The sequence below is a fragment of the Falco biarmicus genome, chromosome 5, assembly GCF_023638135.1.
Source record: "Falco biarmicus isolate bFalBia1 chromosome 5, bFalBia1.pri, whole genome shotgun sequence".
NCBI lineage: Eukaryota > Metazoa > Chordata > Aves > Falconiformes > Falconidae > Falco > Falco biarmicus.
Window position 1 is genome coordinate 35,825,714 of NC_079292.1, and position 11,561 is coordinate 35,837,274.

Sequence of the window (11,561 nt, forward strand, 5' to 3'; positions counted from 1 at the left end):
GGAAGGCTGTTCCTAAACAGAAGCCCTTTAAGGGAAAAGCATGTCGAACAAAGTGTGAACTACCTGTACATTTCTGCTTGTTCACTTTAATTTATTAAAGTATATGGCTCCATTACCTTGCTGTAGCGTAAGTGGGCCATCACAAGATAAACTCTTTCTCAGGATGGTAATGCTGCTAGCAACCCTTTTCTCCTAAATCAACCACTTCTGATCACTTTCTTTTCTTAGTGTAATAGTATTTTGCACTTTTATTATGTGAAGCTGAGCCTGTACTGATAGTCTGGAGCTAGCCTGCATGAAAGGATGCATTTATCTTGCAGGCTTATTTTGTGATTTAAGTTAAAGCAACTAGACCCTATTTTCCCTGTCATCATAGATGTAGTCCTATCCACAGAAGGGTCTCCTGAGATATGGTGATTTATTAGTGCCTGGGTGACTGAGGACCGGGGTAGGCTTATTTGTGTTCAATATAACCGGAGTTCAAAAAGAAACCAAACACCAAACTAATGAGTCTTGTGTAGAATTTCTCCCTGTCATTAAAAAAAAAAATAACAACCAACAAATGGAAGCTGCATTTACACTATCAAAATGCCATCAAAAAAAGGCACTTTTTTAATCACTGGGTTGGGCAGAAAGAGTTGTGTCCACATACTACACAATCTGCTGTAAGGAATTTTCGGCACATATTTCAATATCCTTTGTACTGTGCAACACAGTATGGAAGTGGCGTGGCAGGGAAACAATTATGTGCTCTAGAAAAAGAATAAAAAAAGTGTTTCTTGTATAGTGAACTATTTTCCACCTGGCTTCAGTACCAGGTGATGTGATGTAAAGGTCAGAAGCATCAGAGACTTCAAAATGCAAAGCAATCAAATCTATTTGCTAAGAACAGGCTTAAAAAAACCCAAAAAACCAAAAAAAAAACCCCAAAACTGGATGCTGCTGAGCTCTCTATCAACACTGGTACAGCTGCTGCCTCACCCCAGTTACCTTTATCTTTCTTTTCCCACTCAGAAGAGTGGGGGTGAAAAGTGATCCATTTCTCTGCCAGGTAGAGCCTGTGCTGAGAAGCCTGTGGAATTTGTCCAGGTGGGAATATCTTATGCCAGTTACTAGTCCAAAAGCAGGCTTTATGTTGCAATTCCCTTCAGTGATAAACCAAAGAACTGCAATTCTTGGTCATACATGTGATGGCTCTCATATTTCCATAGTGATTGCCGCTACAGAAATAAATGGTTATGTGCACAAAGAGTTTGCTTTAACACTGGTTTATTTTAGTAAAGGACAAACACAGTGGGGTGTGTCACAGCAGCATGTAATAACTAACACTGTACAAGTGTTAAAAAAGAACACCTGGTAAGTGTGGTATTTAAGTGGTACACCAGGCTGGACTATCAGTTTCCCTGCTGTAACTCCACTTCCTTAGGTGGGGTTGTGCCTAGTATGCTGTGCTAGGTCTGTAGAGCAGCCGGGGCTGGAGCAAGGAGACTGGCAAGACCATGTTGCTCTGAAACAGGTCCTACCTGATGGTTTGGATCTTACTTTCAACATAGTTCAACCTAAAAACCAGGCCACGTTTAAGGAAATAATTTTCATCATAAAAATGGGCAGAGTCTATCCACCCATAGTCCTGTGGTATTAGGTCTCTATCATATGGTAACAAAAACGTTTTTAAAAAAAGGGGTGCTGTGGTAAAATGTTACGGTGCAGGTGAAACTGCAGCTAACCTTAATCTTTTAACTGGCTGCTGCTAGGGCTTCTTGAGTAAGCCCTTCATAGCTGAGCAGGGTGCTGACCCGGCCATGCCAGAAGCGATAGTTGAGAAGTGTGAGGTGTATGTCTGTAGAAACAGCAGTCGCACCCATTTCTGCTGTGTTGATCCGTGCCCTGACACATGTATGCATCTTCATTTGGGATTTCCCCTGAGGATCACTGAAGGCCTGCTGACTTTCTCCCTTTGGGGCACACAACGGAACTGTCAGCTGAAAGTGCACAGAGAAACTTAATGTCTAACTGTATTCTAGAGGGGGGAGAAAGGGTTTGCCTTCGCTTTTGTGTCACCCCTCATCTGAGCTACAGCAAAACAAGGCACCTGGGCATTGCCCTTGGGATACTGCAATAAAACCAAATATTCTTCATGTCTTCTCAAAGCCCTAGAGCACATAAAGGCTCTACATCTTCATACTACACTAGAGGCAAGTTCAAGTGTCTGCCCTTGACTTTGCTGCCAGCAACCTACCTCCGCTGTGTCTGGATCCTTTATTTGAAGCTCTAAAGTGAAAATAAATGTCTCATAACTTTTGTCCACAGGTACTGCTGACCCCTCTAGTAACATGGTAAAGCTTGGCCGGGCAGCAGATGCCTTCCAAGGGCTTGATCAAAACTTGAGCTATACTTTTCTAGAAACAAAAAACTTTCCCTTACCTTCCCCTCAAAGACCTCCAGCTGTGCTTTCTCAAGAAATGCAAGGCACTCTGGACCAAAGTGAAACCACCCCTCTGTCATCCCACCAAAATGGAGCGGTAATAAATACACTTCCCCCACTGGGCAGTGATCAAAGTACCAACTCTCTGTGACAGAGAGTAGCTGGTTTTTTAAAATGTACTAAATACTCAGGTACAACAATAGCTATACAAGGAATCTTACAAAATAGCGTTAGTTTTTAAAATACTGTATATGTAAGTCCGGGTTTAACTTTTAAGTACAAAGAATGTCATCTTTGGAAAACTGGCTGTCTCCCATTCTTTATAAACGTTGTCCTTTTGCACGACTTTCTCTTGTTGCTCTGCTTTATCTGTTTTCCCCTTCTTGTTCTTGCTTCTATGCCCTTTCTTTTCTGGATTTCTTTTTGTTAGGCACTGAAAAGAAGTACAGTATGAGCAGAGGTACTTCCCCAGTTTCTCCAGGGAACAGTCCAGTCTTGTCTGTAGTTTAGCTGTCTCTGTGGTAGGCCTGCTCTTGATGCTTCTGAGTCTGCTAGCTTTATCTCTTATGCCCAGGGCCATGATTTGGCTGACTTCTCTCCCTTCCTTTTACCCCCCTTCCCTGCTCCACGTGCTTCCCAAGATGCCTTATCACCCGGAGTTGGAACTGAGCTGCCTGTACAAAACAGGTTCTGTTGCATCCCTTCTTAAATTTCACAGAGAAAATTTATCAAACCTGCAGAGCAGTATGCTTTCATGTACTCAGGTGCTGCTCTGAAAGCTACTGGCAATGGAGGAAATTAAGTACCTTTTCCCCTCTTTTCAAAGCCCGTTTGCTGTAGTATCTAGAAAAAGAACCGCTTAATTCTGGGCACAGTATATGTATTTGTGTAAAGCAGCTTCATGTAGGAGATTCCTGGATGGTGGCTGCAGGTGACCGGAAGGAGCTGACAGGCAAAGGTTAGAAAACTTGGGAACAAATCTGCTGGGGGGCAGGGTGGGAAGAGATCCTTCTTTTTCCCTGTATGAACAGCATTTTGTTTGTACTTGGTTGCCTTCAAGTGTGATACTTGGAACGGTGTGGTCCGTAGCTTAGCGGAATCATATTTGGCACTATGTCATTTGCTTGTTTGCTTCTCCTGCAATAAACAGCAATTGCCAGCTAACTGGCAAGACATAGTTTGCTACCGACCTGAACAGCAGCTACACCCAGCCCTCCTTGCCTCATCAGGTACCAACCCAGCTCCTGCAGGCAGAGCTCCTGCTGGATGGTGCCTGTGTTCCTGTTTAACACCCAGAGCACAGTTTGCCACTTAAAATGCACCAGTGTGAAAATTCAACAAATTACTAGTGCAGCAAATGCCTGTGGAGAAATATTTCTCTTCCCCTGCCTGGTTTCACCTACCTCTTACCTTAGCGTGTACCAGTCTGAAAGCAAGATGTTTATCTATGACATCAGGTTCATCCAGTAATGCCACCCCATGTTCCTCTCCATAGGAAAAAAAAAAAAATTCTTTGCAGTATTTCCACTTGAGTGGTGCAAGACTCATTCTATAAGATACTGAAACACTGTAGCTCTGAATTAGAGCCTGCAGTGATTTACCAGGCTTTGATCTCAGAGATAAGCTATCTCCAGAGAACATCTAGTTGCAAGTCTTGATTTGTTCCCACACCAGCCATGGCTTAGGAACCCCACAGCGCCCTTGAGGCGGGGGTCACAGTGGTGCAGAAAATACTCCTGGAAAGTATGGTCTAGCGAACACTGCTAGTGGTTTCTGGGGTAGGACAGGGTTGTTCTTAACTCACTGGAGCTGGAACTTGCCACTATTTTGCCTGAAATCTCATGGAGTAGACTAAAGGGAGATGTCCTGCCAGCTTTCACGACCTGCCCAAACTCTACATAAACAAAAATATGTATTTAGCTTTTTCTCTGCCACTGCTTTCCTTGATCTAAAGTCTGCATCCAAATGTCCTTACCTCTTTTTTTCTAAGGATTTATATGTACCGGTTTGGTTTGGTTTCCTCAGCGCCTGTGGTCACGGCATTAAAATAAAGCAATGTAACAGAAGCGTTTATGGGGCCTCTCCTGATCCTGTCTTAAAGTTAACTTCCTATAAAAGGGGATCAACAAGAAAACATCCTGCTCTGCAGCACCCTGGAAGACATGGAAGGTGTCTCCTTCCTTCCTTCTGAACCATCACTGCCAAGTGGTGATGCACGGCACTGACGCTTATGTGCAGGGCCCAGGGTCCCTTGGGCATCAGCACAGAGCTGTCACTCTGCAGCACAACTGAGGTAGCGCAGTGATGCGTTTCCAGGCGCGCGTGATCTTTAACAGGCAGCCTGTGCAGTTTTAGTTTTTAATAAGGCTATGCCTTAGCCATGCAGAGTTAAGCAGTGCAGCTGACACAGTCAGTTTCCCATTACGAAAAAAGCTCTGGTTGATCTGGGTTTAAAATCGTTCAGTGACTACTTTCATCTATTAAATTACTTTACATATATTTGGGGGAAGAGCATAAAACAAAACAGCGTTGACCAAAATACTCTTGTATGCCTTATATGTCTGTGTAATCCAGTATGAAAAACGTGTGAGTGCAAGGTGGTGGGTCTTGTTTTTTCCCCCCTTCTTCCTCTATAGCAGACTTAAAATAAAATCTTTGCTTCCTTATACAGACTGTTGGGAGAGAAATGCTGCTGCATTTGATAGACTTCCTGGTGACCAGCTATAGACGTGACCCAGTTATTACCCGGTTACTCAATAATACCCGGATTCATATCATGCCAACAATGAATCCTGATGGATTTGAAGCTACAAAAGTGCCTGATTGTTATTACACACAAGGAAGGTAAGGGTGGCTTAGGAGGGTGGGAGCAGGTAAAGGAAATGAGTGGGGAGTAATAATTTGAGATAGCCAAGAGACTGAATCATACTTGGTGGAGACGATAGCCTAGAGGATGTGTTAGGGCTAATTTTGGCCGGTGCTGTGGCTGAAGACACAGTGTGACAGCACGGAGTTTATGGAAGACTGAGTCAGACTGGTGTTTATATGTGGTGGGGCTAGAGAAAATTGATCAGAATGGTGTAATGACCTAACCTTTTAGGCAGGAGACTCAGACTGTGAATAGAAGCATGATTACCTATTTAGACCTTTAGGGTGCTACAAAAAAAAGAAGGAAAACTCCACCCACAGGGACCTATTTCAATTGGAGAACTCTGTAACCATTTTTAATGAGAAAAAGGTGTGTATAAGCTTGTTGAATGGACTTCTAGAAATGTGTTTAAAGATCATGTTGAACGCAGGTCTAGTAAGAGGAAGGAGTTATGCAAGCAGAGCTTGCTTACGTGCTCTGCTAATAGCAGTGCTAGGAAAAAATAGTGCTAATAGGTGTTGTGCTAATAGTAGTGCTAGGAAAAAAAAACTTACGCAGAAGAAAATGTAATCTAGCGTTGCATCATGTGCTACTTTTGCATTCTTTAATGTAACTATTGCAGAGGCAAGGGGAGGAAAAGTTTTAACAAGCTAGAAGAGGGGAGAAGAGGAGGGAGTGAGAGAATGGGAAGAAATGCCAAAGGGATAAAGCTGGAATGTGCAGAAAAAGCAAACTCATGAGCTAGAAGCTCTCTTGAATCACTGGCCATGGCAACATCAGAAGCAAGTGAAAAGGTAGTTTAGTTCTCTAAGAGGTGACCAGTGTAGGTCCTCCTTTTTATTAGGAAAGAAATTTATTCCTCAGCAAACAGATAGGACTATAGGACTTTTACGGAGGGTGGTATTTTTTATCCTCTCACTGTCAAATGAACACAGTTTAAATAAGAGAATTTAAAAACTATCACAGCTGACACTAAACACCCTGTCTGCTCTTGTACTGACCTGAGTGAAAAAGAAAGAAAGTGTTTGCACAGGCTAGACCTTCAGGTACGGGGAGAAGAGGATGCATCCTGTGTTGAGTCAGGTTTTTTGCTGTGTGACAGCAGTACAAGGGATACAGCCACCCGGTAGTTACCTTGGTCTTCGATACAAGTGGGAAAAGCACATACGTTCTTATCTGGCCTAGGTTTTTCTAGTTCACATGTAGGTGTGTGCGTACTATACGCACGTTAAATATTCTTCACTGTTCCCACCTGAAATACAATAGAAGAATTGTTTTATTGTGTCCTGTGAAAATCCCAGTGCTGCCAGAAAGCAAACTGAAGTCCATCTTCTTGACGCTTGAGATCTGCAACGGTCATCTTGCCTGTGTCCTGAAGACATTAGCATGCCACAGACCTTAAGTACTGGGAGGCTGGCAACGTGGAAGTGTCTGTAGGCAAAACAGTAATGGGAATCTCTTCTCTCTTTCTAAGGTACAATAAGAACGGACAAGATCTGAACAGAAATTTTCCTGATGCCTTTGAAAGTAACAATGCTAGCATCCAGCCTGAGACTCAAGCAGTAATGAACTGGATAAAAAATGAAACGTTTGTTCTTTCAGCAAACTTGCATGGGGGTGCCCTGGTTGCCAGTTACACCTTTGATAATGGTAACTCAGGTAAGCTAGCAGCAAACTCTCTTCTCCACAGCTCATTTGGTTTAGGAACACCAGTTGTACCAAAGCAAAATGTTCTGCAGTGCTTTTCCAGCTTTTGAGCTGGGATGGGCAGACTTTGATAAACCCCATCAAAATTCACTGCCTGATATGGCTATCTGAGAGACGTTTATCTTGTATGTAAGCCAGCATTACGTGTGTGTTTTACCAGTAATGAGAGTGACATGGTGGCTTACCTTTATTCTGCAGTTACTGGCTCCCTGAAAGGCTACAGCAGGTCTCCAGATGATGATGTCTTTATTCATCTGGCAAAAACCTACTCTTTCAACCATGCCAGCATGTACAAAGGGAACGGGTGTGACAACAGACAGACCTTTCCAGAAGGCATTACCAATGGGTATTCTTGGTACCAGCTGGAAGGTAAGAATGTCAGTGATTCTTCTTTCAGCTGTTTCGGATATGATGTTCTCAGTTTCTCCTGCCATCTTTGATGATGAAAGGGCTGTGACGTTGCCCAGAGTAGAGGGCTGATGAGGGGAGTAAGTCCACAGATTCACGTGGGTTCCCTGAGCAGGACCTGGGTGTTTGCAGACTCTCCCAGTCAGCAGTTACACAAGCCGCTGAGGCAGACTCTGCTGTCCAGCTGCTTCTGTGCCCTTTCCTAAGGCCTGCATAGCAGCGTAGGTTACACACACGTGCATGCACTGGTGTAGCACCAAGGTCTTGTCCTTTCAGAAGGAAAACCAATTTTCTGTTCATCTACCATGCTTTTTTTAACATTTGATGACTGAAATAGAACGTTTTCATGTGTAGCCAAATCAAATGTGGGTCCCGTGTACTGTGGCACTGCATCTTGCTTTCACGGTCTGAATTCAAAGCCTTAAAAGGCTCTTACAGTGGCTTTGGCGGTGGCAAACGATGCCAGCCTGTGAATGTATCTGTCCCTATTTATTTGGGAGTGCTTGAATGAAGTCAAAGACCCACCGTTCTCAGCCATAATAGTAATTCCCAAAATGCCACTGTGCTTCAGAACACAACACTGTACATGTCAATGGAGTAATTAAGTGGGTTTCCCACAGGAGACTTTAAATAAGAGTGTGGCTTTGAGGCACAGTTTATCTGGTTTACTTTTCTTGTAGGTGTGATGCAAGTACGAACATTTTAACTCTCCTGGTTTTATTCTAGCTTGAACTCAGTGCCGCTTTGCAGCTGAACACTCTGTTTTATTTCACTTTCAAGGTGGCATGCAAGATTACAACTATGTCTGGGGACAGTGTTTTGAAATTACATTGGAGCTGTCATGCTGTAAATATCCTCCAGCAGACCAACTGGAAGGCTTCTGGAGAGACAACAAAGCTGCTCTGATAGAATATATAAAACAAGTACATCTAGGTGGGTATGCAAATGGAGAAGGAGCTTAAAGCAGGCCAGCGGGCAAAGTGGGAGCTCTGCAGCAGCCTGGGTCACTGTCAGAGCTCACAGGTGAGGAGCTCTGGCATGAACTTGGGAGCTATCGCTTCTAAATAGCAAGTGCTACAAGGCCAGGGATGGGTAAGGGAGGAGAAGTTACAGGTGTGTGGGGCGATGGGCACTACTACAGTGGTGCGAGGGGCTTAAAATGCACTGGGGCAGGATAAAGGGACAGGCCCCTGGGGCCGCATTAACATAACCCCCACCCCGGGAGTCCTTGGGGCAGTCATTTATTTCAGAGGTCTCTAAATGTATGTGCGTGTGCACACGTGCCCAATGTTTCATGGGTCTTTGCTGCTCAGATTTTGTATTTTTGTAAGGCTTCTCTAGGTGGGACCTTGACTTCAGTTGGAGGAGAGCTGCTGCTCAGTGGCGCAGCGGTACTTCACAATGAGGTGAAGGGTTTGCACAGATCTGCTGCTTATCTTGCATTTCGTTGCTCAGAATGTCTGACTGCTGGTTTTTTGCTTAAAATGCCAGTGCTGCCTTGAAGGTGGTGTGTGAGAATTTAGGGAAACTACTTTGTAAGCAGACATTGTTGGTATTCTGCCATTGGGAAGCACTAGGTAAGAGGCTGGCTTATCTGAAATTAAAGAAAGGGAAGGGGGCGCAAAACCCCCCTAAACCACTACAGAAGAGTGAAGCCCTTCAGTAAGAGACACATACAATGTACGCATGATGCTTTCAGCAAATGAGATTTAGAAGCAGAGATTACAATGCTGCTTTTTAACTTAATGTGAGGGTAAACTTAACAACAACAAAGGATTTTCGATTTAAATTCCCTTCAGTAAGATAAAGTAGGGATATTACTAGATGTGCTCAAAATCAGTGAAGTAGCCTTTGGGTGCATCTAGCAACAAAACAGTCTGACTTCCTCAGAGAAGGAGGCTCACACAGTTACAGGTTGTGATCTTTCTCTCCTCTCCCTCTTTCACAGGCGTCAAGGGTCAAGTTACTGACAAGGATGGGAATCCTATTCCCAATGCCATCGTGGAAGCCAAGGGAAGGCCTCATGTCTGCCCTTACAGAACAAATGAACAAGGGGAGTACTATCTTCTCCTTTTGCCTGGGACGTACGTGATCAATGTAAGTGTGGGGACTTGCTAAATTACTGTTTCTAATTGCATTGAGCTCCTGAGAACAGTGAGGCTGCATTCTTATGGAGAATGAGCTGAACTTGCCCAAGTCATACACAGGAGCTGTAAAAACTCTTCAGCAGATTTAAAAGAAAATGGTATCTTAAAACATGAGTCAGCAGAAGGGAAACTGATACAAGATCTTGAGTCCCCACAGTGTCTAGAGACAAGCACTCATCTGACCTGGGTGGTGGAGCCAGCTGGGACGAGCACCTGGTCCACAGTGACACTAGCTGGAGGCATCTGAAACAAGCCACAGAGGTGTTGAGGAGCTGGAGGCTGGGATCCACATAGCCCCGGGCAGCAACGGGCCAACACCACCACCAGCGACAGTTATTTCCTTGGGCTGAAATGGCTTCTGTGTGGAGGCTGGCAGTAGCTGGTAGCAGAGAACATCTGTGCAGCGCAGGCTCTGCCTGCCGCGGGCTTAGGCTGGAGTGTAATTGCAGGATTCCCCCTCTTGCACAGCATGTGGTGCCCCCTGTTACAAATAAATGTTCTGTTACAGTTTCCTTCCCAGTTTTGGGGGTTTAGTCTTACTGCTGTAACGTGGACACTTTACTATTTTCTTATTCCATGTCCTCAAAATTTTGTTCAGAACACTTCCTCCTACATGTTAAAAGTCTAAATAAACACATTAGACACTGATAGTATCGCAGCTGAGCTCAACGTTTCAAACCAAGTAAGAAAGCTTTCGTGTTTGCTCCTAGGCTACTGTCCCGGGATTTAAATCGATGCTGAAGACAGTGGAAATACCTGACAATACTGGCAACTTCAGTGCTTTGAAACAAGACTTCTCTTTCTCAGAAGTCGCTATCAAGTCAACAGCTGTTTCGTGTCCCAAAACTCCCCTCTACCAAGAGCTCGAACGGACTTCAGCTGCAGCAAAGCCAACTCTGCATATCTTGGTTTTAATGACCGCTATGCTTGTAATTTTCAAATAAAGTCAAGAATGGCATGACACAGCAAGGCAAAATCTTCCTGCACAAGTGTGGCTTTTCAGACAAGGAACTCTATAAGCAAAAGAACGTATGTTTTTATAAACCAAATTCTCAGATTTACAATCGTGTTTACTGTATTTTGTAAAATACTGGCTTGACAATCAAATGTTTTACTTTAATTATAAGAGACTATCATATTTTTCTACGTAAGTATTTTACTCTAAAGAAATTTTGTACAGCCTATGGAGGCAACTGTAGGATTTTGATGCAGAAAGTATAAATACATTCTGAAGAATCTGCCTCAGCCCAAAGAAGTCTAGGATTGCACTGCAAATGTTTCATGAAAGCTCAGGTTCCTTGTTGAACCAACAGCTACTGTGCCACACAGCTGTAAGCGCTTAGCTCAGTGCCCAGTTCTTGTAATAAAGCCACTGCTAAAAATAAGGAATGGTATTTTTACATACTGTCTTTCATACCTGGACAGAGGAACCTGCTCGGGGCTGAAATAAGGTAAAAGCCAGTAACACAGACATGTTGTAAGACAGGAAGATGGAGATGAAGCGTACCTACATGCTGAAGGGCCACGTTGCTGGAAGCTTAATGATAATCTGTGCCATCAGGCAAAAGAGAGTAACTCAGGTCTTTGGTGTTCTCCTAAGACAGAGCTGTTGAAAACAACGTGCAAACAATCACCGACAACTTTATACTGTTGCTGTTACCCATTTTTAACTGAATTTGGTTTGGAACAAACCGCATACATCTCAGAACTGTGTAAGCTGAATAGTTTCAGCAATGGCTTAAGTATGTTCCACAACCCTGTTACTACACGGTTTGGGTTATGCCTAACAAACACCCACCAGAAGCTGGCAGACATGCTCAGCAAGGCGCAAACCTCATCCGGTTAGAGAGGCTAGTTTCAGTGACAGCTGAAGATCTAGAGATCCCTTGAGTTTAACATCCCCCAAAAGCAAGAGACCTGTGAGAAGCCAGCGGCCCAGCAGCTGAGCAAGAGCAGAGCGAGCCTGTGCGCTGGCTCACAGAATTAAAAATCTACATGAAAACCA

General features: G+C 43.9%; 1 protein-coding gene across 3 annotated transcripts in view; it reads left to right on the forward strand.

The window, feature by feature from the left end:
- The window catches only part of CPM (carboxypeptidase M), a 33,002-nt gene extending 22,061 nt beyond the window's left edge, over nt 1-10,941 (forward strand). For all 3 annotated transcript variants that reach the window (XM_056339515.1, XM_056339514.1, XM_056339513.1), the window contains 6 exons: nt 5,097-5,269; nt 6,769-6,953; nt 7,200-7,370; nt 8,190-8,342; nt 9,358-9,506; nt 10,267-10,941. In XM_056339515.1, coding sequence (XP_056195490.1) covers nt 5,097-5,269; nt 6,769-6,953; nt 7,200-7,370; nt 8,190-8,342; nt 9,358-9,506; nt 10,267-10,500 — 1,065 coding nt within the window. In that variant the 3' untranslated portion in view covers nt 10,501-10,941. The remainder of the gene's footprint in view (nt 1-5,096; nt 5,270-6,768; nt 6,954-7,199; nt 7,371-8,189; nt 8,343-9,357; nt 9,507-10,266) is intronic.
- The last annotated feature ends 620 nt before the right edge of the window (nt 10,942-11,561 follow it).